Here is a 23,560-nt window from a genome sequence, read left to right as displayed (position 1 = left end):
TACTTTTTCACTATTTCAAAAGTACAATGCTTCTCTTCTACAAAATGAATAACTTTACATTTCCCAACATTTTTAACATAATCTGTCAGTTTCTTGGCCACTCATTTACATGAGTTATATCCTTTTGCAGATTTTGCAAATATATCCACACCCCTCACAGTTTTACTTTCCCAGCAAACATAGCTATGTTTCAGTCAGTTCTTTGATCTAAGTTATTAATACATTTATATGCTTTTTCCAATGATGACTGAGTGTAGACTGATAGAGCAGTAATTAGGGGCAGAATTTATCCTTTTTTTTGTCTGGAGAACTAAATTGGACAATTTCCAGTGTTGTTGAGTAAATGTCAATATTGTAGCTGCACTGAAACAGCTTGGCTACGGTTGCAACAAACCTGGAGCACAAGTTTGCACCATTGTTGCCAAAATATTGCCAGTGTTCGTGTTCTTAGCAGTATCCAGTACTTCCAATCATTTCTTATACCTTGTGTGTGAATTATGTCTGCTTAAAATGGCTATCTGTGATACTAGGGACATCCAGAGGAGGTTGAGATTGATCATCCACTTGGCATTTCTAGCATTATCTTTTGCACTGATGTGCTGGGCCCTTCCATCATATGATGGAGATATATCTGGAGCTGTCTCCTCCAGTGAGTTGATTAATTGTCCACTACCCTTCACAGCCAGATGTGGCAGGGTTGCAGAGCTTAGATCTGCTCTGTTGGTTGGGGATTTGCTTAGCCCTGTCACTTATTAATGCTGTTTGGAATGCAAGTAGACCCATGTTGTAACTTTCGCCAGGTTGTTACCTCATTTTTAGATGCTGTACCTGGGATGTATCTCTGATCTCTTTATTGGACCAGGATTGATTTGTTTGCTTGACTTAGTGCTGTAGGTATGCTGGGCCAGAAGGTTACAGATTGTGCAGGAGTAAAATTCTGCTGTGTTGATGGCCCATTGCGCATCATGGATGCCCAGTCTTGAATTGGCCAATCTGTTTGAAATTTATCTCATTCATGCTAATAGTACCATACAACATGATGAAGTGTATGCTCATTGTGAAGATGGGTCTCCCTCTCCACTAGGACTGTGCAGTGATCACTCTCACCAATACTGTTATGCCTCTGCAGTCAGCAGATTGTTGACAATGAGGCCAAGTATGTTTTTCCCTCTTGTTGGTTTCTTCTCCACCTGCCTCAGACCCAGTCTAGCAGCTATGTCCTTTAGCACCTGACCAGATCAATCAGTAATGCTGCTGCCGAGCCACTCTTGGTGGTGGACATTGAAATTTCCCCATCCAGTGTACATTCTAGTCTTTGCCATGCTCACTGCTTCCTCCAAGTATTGTTCAATATGGAGGAGTGCTGATTTTTCAGCCAAGAAAGAACAGTATTTGATAATCAGAACTAGGTTTCTTTGCTCATGTTTGATGCCATGAGACTTCATGGGGCCTGGAGTCAAAGTTGAGGACTTCCAGGGCAACGCGCCTCTGACCCTATATTGCTGTGCTGCCACCTCTGGTGGGTCTGTCCTATATTGAAACATGCTGTACCCAGAGATGATGATGGTGGTGTCTGGGACATTGTCTGGAAGTGATTCTGTGAGTATGACTGTGTCAGGCTGTTACTTGACTAGTCTGTGAGACAGCTATCCCAATTTTGGTACTAGCCGCCATAAGGAGGACTTTCCAGGATTGACAGGGCTAAGTTTGCCATTGTTGTTTCAGTGCCTATGTCAATGCCAGGTTATCCGTCTGGTTTCCTTCCTTTTTTGAAGCTGTTTAATAGTATGATATAACTGAGTGACTGGTTAGACCATGTCAGAGGGCAGTAACAAGTCACATTGCTCTGGTCCCGGAGTCACATGAGGCAGGCAGATTTCCTTCCCTGAAGGGCATTACTGACCCAGATGGGTTTTTGTAATAATTTTTTTCTAACTCATTTGTGGGATGTGGATGTCACAGGTTGGCCAGCATGTATTGCTCGTCCCTAGTTGCCCTTGAGAAGATGGTGGTGAGCTGCTTTCTTGAACCACTGCAGTCCACCCACTGTGGGTAACCCACAATGCCATATAGGGAGGGATTTCCTAAATTTTGACTCAGCAACAGTGAAGGAACAGCATTATATTTCCAAGTCAGGTTGGTGAGTGGCTCGGAGGGGGATTTGAAGGTGGTGGTGTTCCCATATATCTGCTGCCCTCGTCCTTCTAGATGGAAGTGGTCATAAGTTTGGAAGGTGCAGTCTGAAGATCTTTGATTAATTTCAGCAGTGCATCATAGAGATAGTAGACACTGCTGCTACTGAGTATCGGTGGTGGATGGAGTGGATGCTTTTGGATGTAGTGCCAGTCAAGCGAGCTGCTTTGCCTTGGATGGTGTCAAGCTTCTTGAGTATTGTTGAACTACACCCATCCAGGCAAGTGGAGTGTATTCCATCACACTTCTGACTTGTGCCTTGTAGATGATGGACATGCTTTGGGGAGTCAGGAGATGAGGTACTCGCCGCAGTATTCCTCGCCTCTGAACTGCTCTTGTTGCCAGTGTGTTTATGTGGTGTGTACAATTGAGTTTCTGGTCAGTGATAACCCTCCGGATGTTGATATTGAGGGGATTCCATGATGGTATCACCATTGATTATCAAGGGGCGGTTGTTAGATTTTCTCTTATTGGTGATGGGGTTTGTGTGGTGTGAATGTTACTTGCCACTTGTCAGCCCAAACCTGCATATTGTCCAGATCTTGTTGCATTTGCTTAATTATAATGGTTTCATGGTCATCATTAGACATTAAATTCCAGATTTTTTTAAAAATTCAGATTTATCTGCCATGGTAGGATATATACCTGTTCCCAGTGCATTACCTGGGTCACTGGATTTCTCATTCAGTGAAAATATCACTATATCATTGACTCCTTGAGTTAACACTGAGGAGAACAGCACAGTGAAGCTCACTTTGTGGGTTTCCATGAAGACTCCCTGTCCCCACATCAGTGGTGTTAAATGGAAGGAGGGATTGAATATGACAGAGGTGGATGGCAGGAGAGGTGATGAGGTATATGCAGTGTGTGAGCAGGAAGCATTAATAGTTTGGGAGGGTGTGGAGTGTGAGAGCTGTTGAATAGACATGCTGTATGTAATAGTGAGAGTTTTAGATCATGCCGCCTTGGTGAGATCTTTGTGTAATAGCAGAGTTGGTCATTGATGGTCATGTGAATGTGTGTGGCAGTCACCCCAGTCACAGAGCATATTGACCTTATTCCTGCATTGCTGAGCATTCCTTTTAACCAGGGACACAGCACTGACCTGGGCCACTACCGGACTCCAATCTGGCTGTATCTGATGTAACCTCCTGCATAAAGGATGGCCCTCTTCCCCACTAAGCCACCTACTAGCACCTCCAGTTATTCAAGTGGAAGTGATAAGGGCCAATGTTCCCCTAATGTGCGTGGTGTGCTCCGAGATTCCACACATAGCAATTGGCCGATGCATTGACTTCTGGTTTTACAAGTTGCTGCCATGCATCAACCTTGGAGGACTGTGCACTGAGAAAGCATTTAGAGGGAGTGTTGAGAATGGTATGGGGCTAAAGAGGCATATATATAACTTATGTGTAGGGAAAGGAAAATGAGTCCCTAAGATAGTTGCAAGCCTTTGCTTCTTGAAGTTTCTGTTTCCAAAGTGAAAAGGTTGAACTTCAAGCAGGGACAGTGCCTTTTGAAGTCGAATAGTCAGTGTTTGCCTTTTCAGGTGGACTCTAGTTAAGCAGATTGTGGGAGAGGAAGAAGATGTCTTATTGCTCATTCTGTCTGTGATTGTAGCACCTGTAGCATTTACAAATTATTGAGGCACTCTGAACAGAACAGGAATCATCAGTAAATATTTTCAGCTTTGCCTCTATTGGCTAAGATGATGTCTCTCCAAGTTCCTCCTTGGGATCCTGCACCGAATGGCTGTTCTCAGCTAGACTGTATACAGTTCAAATCTCACATTGACTGCTGCATACTTCTCATGAGTCATTGTTCCACAAAAGGTCAGAAAGTCAATCTTACTGGAATTCCATTGGAGTATCGTCCTGATTCCTCACTTCTATCACAGAAAATCATACCTTTAGAAGCTTCAACAAATATCCCTGGAGATTTTAATGAGTCTTCCATCAGTTCTGGCAATAAGAGTCAGACAAGGTCTGAATAACCATCGTAACATGCAAAATGTCTGTCTATATCTCCACTTTGAAAAAGACTTCTAAATTCAACTTAAATTCTTGAGCAAAAATGTACATTTTAAAACAGTTGCCCTTAAAGTTGATAACATTGTATTGTAACATGGCATGTACATCTTTATATTATTGTCATAATTATTGACACCCTATCCTCCAAGATCATATCTTTCCAGTTTTCCTTCCCTTGGCATCTAAACCCACTGCTCCCAACTCCATTCACCCTCACCTTTGCTGGGGCATGTCAGCCCGGTCCCAATGAAGCATCTCCCGCTGACCTCGGTCTCTGTCTTCACTGCCAGTCTCTATTGGGTTTACCTGTAGTTTCAGCAGAAGCCACTGCATCTATCTGGCATTGCTAGGACTACAGAGCCACATGACATATGATTGGCCAGCAGCCCTCTGAGAGGAGACTTCCTATCTCTGAGGGGTGGAAGTCTCATGTTCAGCACAGCAGCCATTCTATCAGCACTGACCAACCTTTTACACCATGACATCCCATAGAGTCTAGCCCATAGCAAGTAATGTACCCATTTTCTGTTGCCATATTTGTGAGCAACTCATGGACTGTTATTTTTTCATGAGTCACTTTTATTTCTCCCCTTCCAACGTTGTTGTATCACCATAAGCGCAACTGGAGCATCATTGCATTTAATCAAACCATGTACCAAAATAGTTGATAGCTGTGAAGTAACTAATTTTGTTTTGTGTCGGTGGAGAGACTTAGTCCTAATAGAAGGGGCTGGTAAGTAACATTACATTACTTACAGTGTGGAACCAGGCCCTTCGGCCCAACAAGTCCACACCGACCCGCCGCAGCGCAACCCACTCAGACCCATTCCCCTACATTTACCCCTTAACCTAACACTACGGGCAATTTAGCCTGGCCAGTTTACCTAACCTGCACATTTTTGGACTGTGGGAGGAAACTGGAGCACCCGGAGAAAACCCACCCAGACACAGGGAGAATGTGCTATCTCCTCACAGAGAGTCGCCTGAGGCGGGAATTGAACCCGGGTCTCTGGCACTATGAGGCAGCAGTGCTAACCACTGTGCCACTGTGCCGCCCACGGTGACACCGTGACATCTGCAAGATCAATAAAACTAACAATCCCTGGCCTGAGGAGGTTGTGCATTTTTCTGAAAGTCTTTTTGCAATAATAGTTTGCCTGGGCCTGCAGAAGAGGATGTTTCTTGCTGAGGCAAAACTCAGACACATCCTCCCCACTGGCAAAAAGTCTTGTTAGGTTAGTGTTTCATTTGAGTTTAATGATACAGACTCTGCTGCTATTGGTATAATGTTTATTTTTAAACAGTTGAGCATTTTACAAGTGCAGCTCTATTCTATTTTTAACCACAAATAGTGTAATGTGTAACATAGTGCCATACAAGACTGATTGAAATATGTACTAAATATTGTTTATTTCCTGACAATAGATAGTTATTTAATTTAATTATACATATTTGTTTATTATAGTGCATCTTGTTCTCTTGATAATGTTAAATTCTGAATCTATAAACCCATGTTTAACCAAATGCATGTGAAAAGACAGTCAAGTTCAGATTGCACAGTCAATGTCTGAGACAGTCAGAGTTGGTGGGTAATCATTATGAGTCAATTCTAAATAATTGCAGTCACTTACTTGACTTGTGTCTGAACAAATTTAAATTGCTGCCATTTGGACTTTGGAAATAATGTAGATAGTTCAAATCTTCCAGAATGTTTATTAAGATAAAAGTGAATTTTATTTTGAAACAGTACTTTATTAAAAATGAGATTTGAAATGACTGGGTACAAACCCCAGAGTGAATTTTTGAAGAGAACTAAAACCATATTCCAATGTCTTGGGATCACAATAAGATAGGACTGTATGTTTGCACTGCTGTACCTCTGACATTCCAGCCCTATCGAATCGGAAACAATCATGCTGGCAGCCTGTCTGTAAAAGTGTACCAAAGGCTATTGAAGAAGCATGAATGGGAAATAGCCTTCTACACCATTGGCAATGAACCTGGACAACTGCCTGAATAAAAGTAAAACGTTGGACATATTAACTTGGTCAATAGAATGCTGACTATGAAAGAAATGTGCTCAGACATAATCTCATGATGTATAACTGAAATATATCAGCAATGAACATGCTTGTGTCACTGGTCATTTGGAGAGAGAAGGCCATGTGGCAAGCCAGATAGCACTTCATATGTTTAAGCAATCAATTTCTCTGCATGATTTGGAGGTGCCGGTGTTGGACTGGGGTGTACAAAGTTAAGAACCACACAACACCAAGTTATAGTCCAACAGGTTTATTTGGAAGCACTAGATTTCAGAGCGCTCCTCCTTCATCAGGTGGTTGTGGAGTGTAAGAGCGTAGAATACAGAACTTATAGCAAACGTTTACAGTGTGATGTAACTGAAATTAAATATTGAAAAAGACCTGGATTGTTTGTTAAGTCTCTCATCTTTTAGAATGAACATGTTGCTTTCAGTTTTTTCATACGTAAATTCCAGAACGTTCTTAAAGTTACATTCTCAAGTGAACTTTAACAATAGGTGCCATGCTGGCCCAGATAATGCATTGAAGATGTGAGGTGTCCTGTGTGGGGCTGTCTGTGCTCCAATGTTCAGACTGATTCTAATCTAAAAAGCAGATTTACCGAATCTGAGATGGATTCATGCAGTTTTTGAGCAAAATATAATGTAATTCTGCAAGTACAAATTCACTCCACAAAGTTGTGTGTGTGCGCGCGCGCGTGTGTGGGGAGGAGGTTGTGCATATGTGTGTGAGTGTAAAGGGGGTATAAGTCTGTGAGAGGGTCCGTGTGTGAGTGTATGAGAGAAAGCTTGTGTATGAGAGAGGGTGTGTGTGTGTGTGTGTGTGTGTGTGTGTGTGTGTGTGTGTGTGTGTGTGTGTCTTTGTGAGTGTGTCTGTGTGTGTGTTGACACAAGCACACACACACACACATATATATCTTATACTCCACAACCACGTGATGAAGGAGCAGAGCTCCAAAAGCCAGTGCTTCCAAATAAACTTGTTGGACTATAACCAGGTGTTGTGTGATTTTTAACTGCTTTCTCTGCAGTACTGGCCAAGCAACTGAGGTGCTTAAGGAGCAAGACCCTGAGTGAGTCCCCCCCACTCCTTCCCCCTCCACCTCTGCTCAATATCTGTCTCGTCCTCCAGGCAATTTGCCAGTCTTGAACTCTAGCTGCTGATCCTTAGTATCCAGATGTTGCACACAGTGACTTTTCAAAGAACTCAACCAACAGATGCTATCTCCAGAACTGCTATATTCCTGCTATATCTTTAAAATGTCTCACAATGAAACCAGAAGCACCAAATTCAGCCAAAGGCCAGTTGTCACCAAAGCTTTAAAGCCTCTATCCATCTCGTCAATCTTATTGGAATTTAATTTACTTATCTGACCTCCCACACTATAACCTGTTTATAAATGCATGTGAGTGTGGGGGAAAGAGAAAGAAAGTCACAGTGCTTTTTTTATTATTTACTTAGGCTAGTTTAAATACAATAAAAAATATCCTCCCTTTTTAAAAACTCAATGAAGTCCATTATCTTTTTATGATCACAGCATGTAAATAGTTCCATGGACTGAATTGGCAAGAATAGATTTCTTTAATCAACCTGTCCAAATATATTATAACACTTTAAACCCAGGCTTCCTGGCCCAGAGGAATGGACACTATCACTGCACCCAATTGACAAGTATATTCTTTTGGAAAATAAACCCTGTGGGCAAACAAGGGATATGAAAAGAGGGGAACCATTTAACCCTCATCACCTAATCATGATGTTATTCATCTGTTTGACATTTTCTCAGTTGCAGCTATGAAGTTTAATACTTACAGGCAACGGCAGTATTTTTATGACATTATCAGACTTCAAGTAGAAGTAGTTTTTGTGATGTATTAACTAATTTATTTCCAATAAATATTCTCATTTTTTCTTCTTAAATATATATGGTTGGAATTAGGTATCTCTAAAATTGAAGTTTACATCACTTCCTATCCTTGTTTCAACCAAACCAGGTTTTCATTTGAATTGCACTAACATTGTGTTAGGTGCGTTTTCAAAACCATTGTAAGAAAATTAATTTGGTGTGCTGCATTTGGCCTCTCTGATTATGATTTAACTGATTGATTTGTTATGGATTTAATTGATAATTTGATTGGATAGTCTCTGAAAATGGATGCAGGAATGATGATGCATGATTAGTCCAATCCCATTCCTTCTGTTGCAGGCAGCATGCCAACTTTGTGCTGCATTCTAGTTTGCATGATTGTTGTAGTCTGTCAGCATGAAATGCACTACTGAGTGACTACGGAATACCCGCTTGCATATAAGGCTGGACCACCCTCAGCCAGTCGCACCTCTTACTGGGGAAGTGCAGCCTGCCTGGACCAAATGCTGAGCTGTGTTAGAAAAGATGCTGCAACAAAGGAGAGAGGATTCTTTAAGTTTCTCTCAAAGTGCAGTGGTTGCCTTGATGGAGGAAATGAAGAGACAGAGAGATGTGACCAATCCATAGAGGCCTGAAAGGCCTTCAGATTTACTTTGTGAAGGCCAAATAGCTGTGCTGGTCACTGCCAGGAACCCAGTTCCAAAGACCTGTTCAACTGAATGGTCATTATGGATACGGGGAGAGTGCAGGTAAGCGGTGTTGAAATGTCCATCAGCCATGATTGAATGGTGGAGTGGACTCGATAGGCCGAATGGCCTTACTTCCACTCCTATTTCTTATGGTATTATTGTCTTACTGTACCACTAGCCTTGCGCATTGCCCACTCAAACAAAATTCCATCACTCACAAATAAACCATCTCTATGCCTAACCATCATAGTTTCACATGATCCTCACTCATTAACAAACCAACATGCTGCCAGCTATGCAAGTGTGATAGCCACATCAACCAATTATATTGCATCACATGCATTGATGTACTTACCTTTCTCTTAGAACAGTTTGGCTAATACAGAGACAACAGGAGTTAATGGCTGAGATCAGACATGGCTGCATATTCTCACAGTGGTCATCATGTTTGGAGTGGACATTGCTGAGTCCGTGGCTAATGATGGTGCCATTGAAGCCACTGAAGATGATGCTGTCCTAATCCGTATTTTCACAAGCCACTTCTGCCTTGTTCGACATTGTATTCTGATTTGCAGTTGATTTAAGCACATACCTCCTGCTCCTGCCCCACCTACCCTTCTATAATTCTATAATTGTGCTTTTCTCTTGTCAAATATATCACGCACTGCACTGGGTCAGGCCATGGTGGAAGGGGTGGAAGTGCAGGAAGGCAGAGATGAAGAAACTCTGTCACACACTCTCAGTTTCATAGCAACTAGCTCAGATACTCACATTGCATAACTGAGGGAAAGCTTCCATGTGATGAGAATACTAAACACAAGTGGTCTGTGGCCAGGGGTAAGGGGTATGAGCAATGTAAGAGGGCGAGGTTGCATACAGAGTGTTCTACTGCGAATAGATGGGGCACTTCAGTAAGCCGATGACAAGCAAAGGCTGATGGGCATGTACAGTGAAATACTTGTGCCTTGGCAGGCATTTCAGAGTAAAACATGAAGGATTCTAAAACCAACTTGGCACAGAAGCTGGATGACTCAGAGCCCATCCTCTCTCCAGCATAGGAATACTGGCCAATACCCTTAGCACATGCGGAAGAACAGTCATACCGGATTCAAGATGTTAACTCTGTTTCCCTCTCCACAAATACGCCAGACCTGCTGAGTTTCTCCAGCATTGTGTGTCTTCTTTTCCTTAGCACATTTGTGGACCCAACATAAATGGAGTATCTGATGACCAATGTCTGTGCATCCACTGCAGCACAAACAAAAGCCACTTATTGTCTGAGTGCTGCAGTAAAAACTCAGGTTTCTGTAACCCAGGCTCAGTTTGCTGCCGTCACATCTATAGGTGCCAATGCACAAAGGGCTTTCAGGGTCTCAGCTGTCCAACACGTCCTGCAAAACATTCCAAGGATTACCCTGCCCCAGGAGAATGGCACAGGCTGTCCAACTGAAACCTACTGTCCTCTTCCTGAATGATCACCTTCCTCCTCCCGCTACTGATACTCCACCCATATGCTAGATATTGCTAGTTAACCACTCAGCCCAAGCTGCTATAACCAATGGCAAAGGGTGCATTCTGAAAGCAGGCCTTTGAGACCTAGAGCCCCTCGAGGACAAATTCCAAAGAAGGCCAGCCATCTCCCACTAGATAATCTGTGGCTACCAAGCTAGCACAGAATAGGAGCACAGGAATTCTCAGAATTGACAATAAGGGAACGCACAAGGATTGCTACTTGAAGATGGTGCACTGTGTAGTTTGGTTTGATTTATTAATTTGGTTAAAATGCTTATTTTGTGCTGGTTTTTATTTTGGGGATATAGCTAATGAGCACTATGATGGCCTGTAGGGAAGGAAGGTAAGCTGTGGGACTGTTAACGAATAGAGAATTGCTGTGTTGACTGTCTCTTCCCATCCTTCTTTCTTGTTACGAGCTCATTGGCTGTCATGGTGGGTGAGGTTATACAGCAGACCACCCAAGAATCTTGATACCCGCTTTGCCGAGTACTATAGTTCCGCTCCTGGGTGGTACAAGCAGTAGAAGCTGGCTGTTTAAACAGCCCAGTTATCTGGTATACCACATCTTGTGCAGCAGAATGGTTTTGTTGTTCGTTGTTACTCACCGTGGAAATGTGTACATGTTGCACAGGTGCCATTTACAAACCGATTGATCCTGGTATCTCTGAAGCGTCGGGCATTGGGGAGATATGTTATAGAAATTGTTTTTAAATTCTCACTCATTATTCTGTCATTTTTCCTTCATACAGGTTTTAACTTGGTCTGGCCCATATGATCCTGAAAGAGAAAGAAGCAAGGTACAGTTCAGATGAGATTACACCTTACACTGAGATAAGTTTCTATAAATTACTGGTTAAGATCTTCCAGATTTTTGGGACATATTAAATATAAACTTTTAAAACAAGTCATGGGCTCTGTGCTTTTAACATTGGACTTCCATCTCTGAGAATAGGCTCAAAGCCAAGCCAGATTGGTTGAAAGAAGACCACTTCAGCTTGTTTGGATTAAAGATCCTATGTGAAATTCTTTTTCTGTCATTTGCTGTTGGCATATGAGTTTTAAAAACGAACTCTCTTTCTCCTAAGCAGTGTGTGTCAGATCAACATTGAATATAGTTATGCAGTTTCAGGACATGAATGTAAAACACAAGTGGGCCTTGCTCTGTGGCTTGAGTGATTGATATTCAGTTGTAATAAATGAGCACTATATTGTTCTGGTGGTGAAACTGTAACTTGTAGCTGATCCAGATGTCCAAGTATCTGTACTGTAGTGTTAAATTTTGTGTTATAGGTAGAGAAACTGCAATCTCAAATAATTTCAAATTGAAAAGTAACATACATGCTTCAATCCAGAATGTACAAAGAATATTATTGTGTAGTTTTGATTGCATTAAAAGTAAAAATGCAGCTTCTTCTGAAAAAATGTCAACATCATCTTCATCTTATCTGGATCTGAACCATACTCCAAATGTGAATAAACTCATTTATTGTGATTAAGCTGAGGTAATTTCAGTGCTGGTTTCTGGGAAGCACCACTGGTAAAAGGATAAATGTGCAAATGTATGTGCTAGTAAAAAGGATGAAGAATGAGAACATACAGTATTTCTGCAGTACTAATAGGTGAATGCTGCCCCTCTCTGGCTAATGGGATAACTACAAAGCATTTTTGTCAACAGATGGCTTGCATCTCATTTTCACAAGTAATTTCTACAAAATTGTACAACTGAATGCAAAGTAATCTTTTTTGTTGTAGATTTTCACTTTCAGCCATGATTCCTTTGAAGGATGATCTCACTACATAAATTTAGGCCCTCAAGACATAGAATGATTTGTTTGATTGGATGATAGACATAAGGGTAGTTTATATTTTGGCCAAATCTATTTAATGATCAGAAGTCTTCTTGGCACATGTAATGGTCAAAATGTTATGTTGCTTTTATAGATTGTGTAAAGGATAATTGCATAGTTTAATGTTATCAAACATTAGCAATATTTAAAGTAAAATCAAACCAGTAGATATTGCAGTGCTGTTAGACTTACCATATAACTCCAATGTTGTCCTCTAACAAGATATCTCTAATCAGCTATGGGATCATTTTTTGTTTTACCCGCCCCAAATATTTCAATCTTAGCACACTGATTGACCGCTGCTATGGTTGACAGAATCTAATGACTCAAAAGAGAAGCTGCCTTTTTGATGTGCTTTTTGTCCATTCCATCACCATTGCAGGTTTCCTCTGAATCATTGCATTTGCAGTCATTAATAATTTATCTTTTAACACAAGGATTAATTCACTACTAGCCAGATGCCTCGTGAACTGTGTGTGTAATTCGTTTAAAATACAACTATGGATTTTGCTTTCTTTTTATTTTTATTAATGAATTTCTTGTTGGACTACTTGTGTTTTGAGGAGAAAGTAAGGTCTGCAGATGCTGGAGATCAGAGCTGAAAATGTGTTGCTGGAAAAGCGCAGCATTCCTGAAGAAGGGCTTATGCCCGAAACGTCGATTCTCCTGTTCCCTGGATGCTGCCTGACCTGCTGCGCTTTTCCAGCAACACATTTTCAGTACTTGTGTTTTGATACAGTTGTGAGAAATGATTTAAAACTGACAGAAATGTACATGTTTAGAATTGTTTTTATATATGTGCAGATTTTATTGACGCTGGAAATCAAGCCACTTAAGTGGTACCCATCTGTATACCTGGCTGTGTCTCTTTTTCCTCTCATTAACAGGTGAGTGAAAATAATGGTTACCATTGTGACTGTTTCTGGCAATTGCTAAGGTTATAATCATTATAGTTTACTCTAGTCAAGAAGCATAACAGCTCTGTGACCATTGTGAGATTAAAAAAAGAGTCATTCTTTATCTTCTGAGGATGGGGGTAAAGATAGTGTTTGCATTTTTCTGTTCAGGAAAATTCCATCTCGTGTAGTGGTATCTTATTCAAAAATGAGAGAATGGCAAAATTTATCCTTAATTGTATGATTTTGAATTCAGTTCTGTCTATCCATTGTCTTGTCAGTAGTTAATGCAATGAAATTGTTAAAGTACTGCTCTATAAAGTTTAAATACAACAGTTTTCTGAAGTGGTCTTATGCACTTCTAGAAATAATTCGGTTTGGAAGACTTTATAGACTCAGCATATTTTCCTCTTTTATTTCTGGATCCTGAGTTTTAAGACAGTCCTGAGAGATTTGATTAAGTGTCCTCACTTTGCTGATTGGAAAAGCCTTGAGTTTTAGGGCATGTTTATTTGTGAAACAATCTCTATTGGTGTTTTTAAAAACAGGCTGATCAGATACATGAAACATAAGGAAAAATAGTTGGATGATTTTAAAATAAATCCATGAGTTAATGCCCTATTTGATCATTGTCTTTTCCCTTGGAAAAAGAATAATACCAGCAAATTAAAAAAGGGCTTAACATTGCAGGTTACTTTAAACATCAGACTTACGGGTCTGAGGATATCTCCGTGTAAATGAATTGATTTTGAGTGAGTTAACATCTTGCCTAAAGGATTTAAAGTCTGGCTCCTTACAGTTTGAATCCAAGCTTAAACTATAAGGAATTCAAGTCAAGGTACAAGTTTAGCCATACCATCCTCTAATCACACACCCAGCATAGATCTCTTGGGAAAGTGAATTTTAAAAATTTATAAATGCACCATGAAAAAGCACATGCCAAGGAGTAAATGACTCTCAAAGAACTCCATTAATTAAAAAGAAAAGTAACTGGTCCCAGTCAGCTTATACAACAAACATCACTCTCCTTTTTTGTCTAAGTTCTATACTTCAGTATGCTCCCAATTCAATTTCTTTTACTGCCATTTTTTTTTCTCTGCCTATTTATTCTCTTTTTCTCTCTCCTCGCATCCTTCACTATGTCTCCCAGAATCATATGTTTCACTTTCCCTGTCCTTTCCTAGTCTATGTGGCTTCAGATTAAAGGCTCATTTATTTATATGGCTTTCACAGCACCTCCTTACAAAGGATCATCCTCAATACCTCAGATGTTGATCATGGAAAGACAAGTTAGAGAAACTCTCCTGATCTTGGAAAGTTAATTACAAACAAGATTCCCTGTGAATATATCTAGCAAATATTCTAGCAAATACTCTAGTTTTAAATTCAGTGTATAGATGTATTTTAATGAGATACATATTCACACATAGTATTACGGCTTCCCAATAATTCTTTCTGAAATAGCACCACAGGGATGGAGATATTTTAAGAGATGTTGTGTTTTTTTAGGAGAATATTAGGAACTGACAATTTTTCCTCAGCCACATGTTATCTCCAGAATTAACTTTTATCACGACTGTTCGCTGAAGGTTTGAGGTGTACCCTGTCAGTTGTTGTAGTTACAGTTTGGAGCATTTTAGTGGAGAATTCTGTCATTGTGTACATTTGAAAGATGAAGAAGGTGATGAAATGTGAGTTGCAAAGCACACCGGACTACAGATGGGATGCTGTACACTCTAGGGATTCTATGAGATGAGAAATTTCCAACATTAACATTTCATAAATCAACATTTTTAAATATATGCTCCAACAGCAGGAGCATATATTAAGCGATGAGCTTAAACAGTCAGTCAGTCCATCCTATGCTTGCAACTTCTTCAATCTCAGATCCTATGCTCGCTGTTCCTTCAAATCCCTCCAGAGACACCGTCAATGAATGGAGGAGCAAGAAGGACAAGATGGATAGATGCCTTAATTGGGGGAGCTGGAACACCAGGCACGAAAGAGACAGAATCTAGGGGCTGGACTTTACATTGCCTGCTTGTGTATTTTGGGTACAGGATTGGGGGATATAAGAAATAGGATAGGAACCCAATTCACAACCATCTCACCTAGCCACAAGCTCACCCCCATTATGTGAAGAATAGTGAGTGTCAACATGAGCTGCCCAGCCCACCATGATATCTAAATGAATAAAGAAAGGGCAATGGAACTTTCTGTAAGTTCCGTTGAAGCCATATTATCCTGACCAAGCCACAATACAAAGGACAAGAATGGACAACAGATTTTTTTTTATAAACGCTAGGAGGCAAGGAGCAGGCTACTATATTTGAGGCACCTCCTTTTGTGCATCAGCATCAAAACTCCCCCACTAGAAGGTGATATACTCCCTCCCTCCCTCTGACCTGCACCATAAAGCCTACTTCACCCCATGTCGCCCCACCCAATCTCCAAGATGCCTGATCCTCCCCTGCCTAACCCCACGGTCTTAGCTTGTCCAGGATCCGTGGGCATTTTGGCACTGGTTGCAAACCAGGCAGCACCCATTTCTGAGTTTAGCTCATGCCAGGTGCCACCCACACTGATTTTTTGACAGCTCCAGAGAGTGAGACTTCCCGCTACTGAGGGGCAGAATTCTCACTAAACACTAATTTAACTACCCGCAGTGCATTCTGGTTACGGGATAGAATTCTGTGTGACCCTGGCCACCAAATCCCCTCTGGGAGAGTGGACCCACTGTGCCCTATTCTAATATTCTGCCATTTGATTGGAGAAACTGCTCCCAGTATCCTGTGTTTGCACCTCCTCCAATTACAGCTCTAACCATTTCCCACTGGCAACTTGACGTCTCCCTGTGCATTGTCCCATTCTCCATCCTCCCATTTCTTCGGTACTTTGCCCCTGTTGTGCAGCTCAGCAGCACCTGGCATCAATGTGTCTACCCACTCTCGCAGCTAGCAGCCCCAACGAAATGCTCATCTCGCCTTCACATGTTCGTGGAGTTAAGGCCCTCTTTTTAACATTGAAGCGACTGTCTAACTGGGCCAAGCTTTTAGGAGTCTAATTCACACTCCATTCTCAGTGCTGATTGGCAGTCAATCGCAAAAGTTTGAATTCTGCTAACCTTGCTGCCCTGTTGTCAACGATAGTAACCAGAGTGAGACTTATATCCATGGAATTGGTATCTTAGCTTGAATCTTGAACCCCACCCTCACCACACACGCATACAAGGGAAAAGAAGCATTAAAATCGCTGGCTATAATAGAATGTGAAAACTCTTTTGCATTGCTCACTTGGCCTGTCACTGTCTGTGCTTGTGTTTGTGAAAGCTTCTCTCTCCAAAGCAGTTTGAAAATAAATCCTGTGAGAGGGTGGGGTTGGAACAACTTTTGGGGTTTGGTGTGAGGAGACAGGGAATCTGATTGCAAGGAGAGCAGTGTTGGAGCAGCACCAAAGGAAAGTTCTTTTTTTAAAGTAATGTTAACCTTTCCTTTTGAGAGCAGCTGCTGCAGCATCTGCTCCACTCATCACAAACCTTCCCAGAGGGATTCTAAAACAGGCCTTGGCCCCTCATTACCATATGTAAGGGTGCCTGTTTTAGATGACGGCTCAACACCTAAAATATGGGCCGTGTTAGTTTCATTAATCTCAAAGATGCACACGGATTAGATCGGGACTATTCCAAACTCAATTTGTCATTGCTACACCAGTTTTACATCCCAAAAACGAGCCCGTGTAATAATTTGCACTCTATTGTCTTTTGAAGTTGCATAAACAAGAGCTTAAAATTAGTTGGCATCTTCAAGGCACCAGAAACAAAATGTTCCTGGACTTGTCACAGTCTGAGAATAATTTCAACTAACACTGTTAAAACATCTATCCTCTACTGAAGCTTGAAAATATTTCTCAACCTCATGTTCTGATTCCAGGTACAAATATTTGATCTGACAAACAAGCGAAAGTGAACAGTCTTATAGTTCTCAATCATAAGAATATACCTTTTCAGGACAAAATAAAGATGTGTTCTATTTTACCTGTAAAGCACCAGCATATTCATCATCCATTTTGCTGCTTTTGCATTTTGTATAAGATTCTGTTCCATGTAAGATTCTGTTTCATATTTGATCCACTGACTGCCCCGAATAGACATTGGTTGCAGATTGTTCCTTTGCAACTACCTTTACAAACAATATTTATCCTACAAAATATCGATAAGATATTTGTTTATTTTCTGCTGCTTTGAGTGCCACTTGGCAGACTTACCTCAATTTCCTGCAGATCTGTTGGTCACTAACTGTACAGCCCATGTTGTATTTTTGCATGAATCCATTTCTTCCCCATTATTTTGTAATAATTTCTGATAGAAATTAATTTCATCTCTCTAAGTGCCAAATTTTATCACCAAACCTAATGTAATTTCAAGGCCAGTCCTTATGCATTATATTGTCTGATTCCTGAAATTTTTATAATTCTGATCTACATATTCCTTAGGAAGTGTGCCTTTCATTGTACAGTTGTTGATTACTGTTCGAGTGAGGGTGAAATTGCTTAAGTGTTCTAATGACTATAAGCAGAGTAATAACACTTGCAAAAGTGTTTTTGAGAGTATGGTTTAGTAACAGAATGAAATCAGCCAGGAAACCTTTTGAATTAGAATCTTAGCCCTATTTTTGTTTGTGACTGTAGAGGCAGTAACCTTCATTATTATCACTTAACACAAACTATATTACATTATATTTTTAGTCTTTTGTGCATATCTTGATTTCCAGAATTTTTTAATGCTGTGAAATCTGAAATTAAAAGAATTAGCCAAGTAAGATAATATTGTTAATCCTATATTGTTCTTGGGAAAACAAAAACCTGCCCTGGTTATGTACAGCGCAAGGAAAATATCTAGATAAAATAGTTCAAGTATTTAAGTATTTATTATGAGGCGCTAAAACAGTATAAAGCATTATTGTTCTGGAAAAAAAAATTAGGACATTATTCACCCAGATTTATCAACAAGGAGTAGAATATAAACCAGTTTTTGGGAGTGTAATAATTTTGTCCTCAATCCTCTTAATGCTTCCAAATTCATGTAGAGAATGCACTATATTGCTTTGTATCACAGTTAATATAACATAGTCTAACTATTTAAGATAGAGCTTTATTATGTCTTGATTTCCTCTTTGCTTTGATGTTTTTCATGTAACAATTTTCTCTTAAACAACATGCAAGCGATTTCATCCATGGACCATGATCCTTCATTATAGCATTATATAAAAGAAAGTTTATCCGTTTAAGACAGCACCATTATTTTTTCCTAAATTCCTTGTGACTGTCGTGGCCTATGTGAATTGGGAGGTTAGTTGAGGCTATGCAGGACATTGGTTAAGTCACTTTTGGAATATTGTGTGCAATTCTGGTCTCCCTTCCTTAGGAAGGATGTTGTGAAACTTGAAAGGGTTCAGAAAAGATTTACAAGCTTGTTGCCAGGGACGGAATGGTCTCTGCAGAATACTGAAAGGGGTGAGGTGGGAAATATATCTCTAGTGGTGTGGTCTGACTGTAGGTGGCCGAAATGGTGGAGGATGATGTGTTGTATCCGGAGGCTGGTGGGGTGGAAGGTGAGGACCATAGGGGTTCCACCCTCCAATCCTCCACCCCTCAACTGCAACAAGGATCGAAATCCCCCCACCCCCAAAACTCCCAGTTCCTAACCTATTTATCTCTCAGCCCTGTTCACCCCACCAGCCACATTCCTGATGAAGGGCTTATGCCTGAAACATTGACTCTCCTGCTCCTCAGATACTGCCTGCCTGGCCATGCTTTTCCAGCGCCACACCTTTTGACTCTGATCTCCAGCATCTGCAATCCTCACTTTTTCCTTCATTAGGTGTATACATTGTCATGGAAATTAAATCGACTTGACTCAACTGCTAACAAGAGCAAAGAAAAAGCTTTATTTTTAACTGTCTGCGTGCAGGACCAATACAGTTGGCAAAAATGCTTTGTGTAAGAGCAATGATCAAAATTCACATATCCCTTTTATACCATCCTTATCACGCGCTCAAGGAAACATTCGAGTTCTTATTTTCTCATTCCCTTGCCGTGGACATAACTGTCTTTATGTTTTCCTTAGCTCTTTTGCTGAATTCGGTTGCTCGCAAGGCCAGATTGAATGTTTACAAAGTTCAGCAAAGACAAGCTGTTTCCTCAACTGCAGAATTCAGCAAAAGTTTTTGCAAAGTTCAGAAAAGTATTAAATTTAGCAAGGCATTCTCTTTCAGATTTCACAGTAAATGTTAATTCTGTTAATTTTCCGCTACATTTTCCCCCTTTTTGTCATTTTATGGCAACAAAGACAACAACCAAAAAAAATAGAGCCAGAATAGCTATACATCAAAAATGCTTAGGGAACACCAGGTCTTTCCTCAGACACCACCTACCTGTAACACAGCTTGTTACTTGCTCATCATTTGCTCTGGTGTGCCCTGTGCACAGCCCATGTTCACATGTCACACTCGTCAACGTCAAGTAGGGTGGGGTCCACGCAATCGGATCTTCCTGCCGTTGTGCTACTGTTAGTTTTACCATTTGGTATCCTACTGCACTCATAAGCAAGCGGCGTAGGCAGGTACACAAGCAGGTTCCTATACAAAGCACTATGAGTAAGACCAGTCCTACAATAGTAGAACATGTAGGATCCAATACCCCCATCCTCCCCAAAGGGAGGTGAGCCATTGGAACCAGGAGTCATCTGCTGGGGGAGGCAGTCAGATTGCTGCCATCATATGATTGATTACACTAGTGATATTCTGGGACTTATCAGGAATATTAAAACAGCATGAGGTACCTAACATTTTGCAGACGCCCTCTCTCTCGGCCGTCAGTATATCTAGGCACTAGTTGATTTTGTATCACTGCTTTCTTAACTGCCGTTAACTCAGTGTTAGTGAGTGCTAGGCCTTCCTCCATTTCATTAGCTAACATTAATACACTATATGCGAGGCCATTAATCTTGTTTATTGCTACCATTGTCCCTGCTCCCAAGAAAATAGACCACCCAATGTTCGCTCCTGGTGTAGTCCAGGGGTCTGCGAGTGTGTACCCATTCCAATGCCGTGGGGTGTCCCTTCGGGTGCATCTGTTACCAGCCCTTGGGATGAACGCTGTTGTGCCAGTGCACAGTAGCGTGGGGTAGCAGCACCCCTTCCATCCCAGGGGAAGGTGGTGATACCCTTTCTCTCCACAGGCCCATATTGTACCAGCCATCATGGTCTGATTATTGATAAAGGAACAAGCAATGTTTATGATCATACCATTTGCATAGGTTGCTGAGCAAGTATCATTATTCACATACAACGTCATAGTTCACTGGGAGATCCCCAAATGGAGTCTCCCCAGATTGGTGCGAATACACATCTCTCCCCTGCCTTTCACTATGCGGAAAGCTGTGGTCAGAAGCATGTCAGCCTTGGGACTGCAGTTAGCCTTGAGTTTGGGTGGCGGTGCGAGGTTTGCCCTAATTGCTTCCCCTATCAGGGTCAGGGTAGTCGCTGCCCATGGAAGCAGGCAACTAGCATTTCTTGCCAGGCTCTCTGTGATTGGTTCGGCAGTCCTCCGTTGGGTTGTGTGCAAACATATCCAACAAGGGTAGCCAACGTCTAATCTCCGGTGTTGTATTAGGGCCAAAGCATATGTTCTGTTCCCGTCACATCTAGCAATGGCCCTTCGCACTTCCTAACCTATTGGCGTCGCATTTACGCCATTTAACTCCTGAAGGGCCAATTCCACTACCGAGTTAGACTCGCTCTGTAGCCCCGGCCGACTCCCTTTGGGTTCGGGCGTGACATTAATGCCCTCTGCCCTACTTGGGGTTAGGTCCATGATCTGGTTTGGTTGGTTGCCATGTCCTGGTGCTACTATCTTCTATAGGACCTTCTGCACTGCATCTCAGTGGGAGGGAGGGGGGGGGAAGCAACTGTACCACTATATTCACCTGCTTATAGATGTCGGAGAAGGGTCTATCTATTCCACACCACCAGATTCCCTCATCGCTCTTCTGAGTCCTAGATATTATCATCCGTGCCCTGGCACCTCCTACCTTGATCATAGAATATCTATTTCCCGTGTCAGGTGTCCCTTTGGCCATGGTGGCTACTACTAAGTGTCCGTCACCGGCACCGCAAGGATCCCTGCATAAATATTTATTATCCCATTTATAGTCATCCTGGTTTCTAAATGGCCATGGGTCGCATGTGAAGGTCCTCTTAGCACCCTCAGTTAAGATTACCGTCTGCGGCTGTATCCCAGACGCCCCTGCCCTTATGAAAAGTCCTACCAGGGCGCTTGCTAACATTGTGAGCTGGGCAGCCCCATATTTGTATGCAGAGGGCATTAATGTCACGCCCGAACCCAAAGGGAGTCGGCCGGGGCTACAGAGCGAGTCTAACTCAGTAGTGGAATTGGCCCTTCAGGAGTTAAATGGCGTAAATGCGACGCCAATAGGTTAGGAAGTGCGAAGGGCCATTGCTAGATGTGACGGGAACAGAACATATGCTTTGGCCCTAATACAACACCGGAGATTAGACGTTGGCTACCCTTGTTGGATATGTTTGCACACAACCCAACGTATTTGTATGAGGCTTCTAATAACTACTTGCACTTAATTGGTTCCAGTGTTGTCCGATGTTTCCTCAGGCCCAGCTACATGTTTGCAATGACTGGCGTGTATCCACGTAGCTCTTTCGGCAATCGGTGTTGTAAGGAGTACTTGAAACTTTAAAGCAGCATTACAACATTCTGCCCTGAATTGCCTTCCCAAAATGCAGCATCTCACATTTATCTAAATTAAACTCCATCTGACAGTCCTCAACCTGTTGGCCCATCTGAGTAAGATCCCATTGTACTCTGAGGTAACCTTCTTCAAGAGAGATGGGGGACTGGCATTTTTGATAAGGGATAGCATTATGGCTGTACTTAGGGATGATATTCCTGGGAATGCATCCAGGAAAGTTTTTTGGTGAAACTGAAAAATAAGAAAGAGATGATCACCTTATTGGAATTCTATTATGGACCTTTCAGTGGGAAATTGAGAAACAAATTTGTAAAGAGCTCTCAGTTATCTGTAAAAGTAATAGGATGTACAGAGTTAAAAAATCACACAACATCAGGTTATAGTCCAACAAGTTTATTTGGAAGCACTAGCTTTCGGAGCGCTGCTCCTTCATCAGGTGGTTGTCCAACACCAGCATTTTCAAATCAATAATAGGGTGGTTATGGTCGGGGATTTTAACTTTCCGAATATAGACAGAGACTGCTGTAGTGTTAAGGGTTTAGATGGAGAGGAATTTGTTAAGTTTGTACAAGAAAATTTTCTGATTCAGAATGTGGATATACCTACTAGAGAAGGTGCAAAATTTGACCTCCTCTTGGGAAATAAGGCAAGGCAGGTGACTGAGGTGTCGATGAGGTCAGCGACCATAATTCTATTAGTTTTCAAATAGCGGTGGTAAAGGACAGACCTGATCTAAAAGTTGAAGTTCTAAATTAGAGGAATGCCAATTTTGACAGTATTAGGCAAGAGTTTTCAAAAGTTGGTTCAGGGTGGATGTTCGTAGGTAAAGGGACAGCTGGAAAATAGGAAGCCTTCAAAATGAGATAACGTGAGTCCAGAGAAAGCATGATCCTGTTAGGATGAAAGGCAAGGCTTGAAGGTGTAGGGAATGCTGGATGACTAGAGAGATTGAGGGTTTGGTTAAGAAAAAGAAGGAAGCATATGTCAGATATAGACAGCAGAGATCCAGTGCATCATTAGAAGAGTATAAAGGCAGTAGGAGTATAAATGGAAGGAAACCAGGAGGGCAAAAAGATGACATGAGATAGTTTTGGCAAACAGGGTTAAGGAGAATCCAACGGGATTCGTTAAATATATTAAGGACAAAAGGGTAACTAGAGAGAGGATAGGGCCCCTCAAAGATCAGCAAGGCAGCCAGTGTGTGAAACCGCAGGAGATGGAGGAGATACTAAACGAGTATTTTGCATCAGTGTTTACTGTAGAGAAGAAGATATAGAATGAGGGGAAATGGATGGTGACATCTTGAAAAATGTTCATATTACAGAAGAGGAAGTGCTGGGTGTTTTAAAACACATAAAGGTGGATAATCCCCAGGACCTGATCAGGTGTACCCTATAACTCTATGGAAGCTAGGGAAGTGATTGCTGGGCCCCTTGCTGAGATATTTGTATCATCGATAGCCACAGGTGAGGTGCTGGAAGACTGGAGTTTGGCTAATGTGGTGCCACTGTTTAAGAAAGGTGGTAAGGAAAAGCCAGAGAACTACAAACTGGTGAGCCTGACATCGGTGATGGACAAGTTGTTGGAGGAAATACTGAGGGACAGGATTTTACATTATTTGGAAGGGCAGGGACTGATTAGGGATAGTCAACATGGGAAGTCGTGTCTCACCAACCTTTTCAAAGAAGTAACAAAGAGG

The 23,560-nt window shown here is 41.5% G+C and overlaps 1 protein-coding gene across 4 annotated transcripts in view; it reads left to right on the top strand.

Moving 5' to 3' along the window:
* LOC122555131 (cyclic AMP receptor-like protein A) overlaps positions 1-23,560 on the top strand; it is a 214,513-nt gene that overhangs the window by 151,563 nt on the left and 39,390 nt on the right. For all 4 annotated transcript variants that reach the window (XM_043700836.2, XM_043700837.2, XM_087992845.1 and 1 more), the window contains 2 exons: positions 11,086-11,133; positions 12,988-13,070. In XM_043700836.2, coding sequence (XP_043556771.1) covers positions 11,086-11,133; positions 12,988-13,070 — 131 coding nt within the window. The remainder of the gene's footprint in view (positions 1-11,085; positions 11,134-12,987; positions 13,071-23,560) is intronic.

This window comes from Chiloscyllium plagiosum, unplaced genomic scaffold (genome assembly GCF_037043375.1).
Source record: "Chiloscyllium plagiosum isolate Xiang-an unplaced genomic scaffold, Cpla_swu_hap1 HiC_scaffold_12, whole genome shotgun sequence".
NCBI classification, from domain to species: Eukaryota; Metazoa; Chordata; class Chondrichthyes; order Orectolobiformes; family Hemiscylliidae; genus Chiloscyllium; species Chiloscyllium plagiosum.
This window is presented reverse-complemented; position numbering and strand designations above follow the sequence as displayed.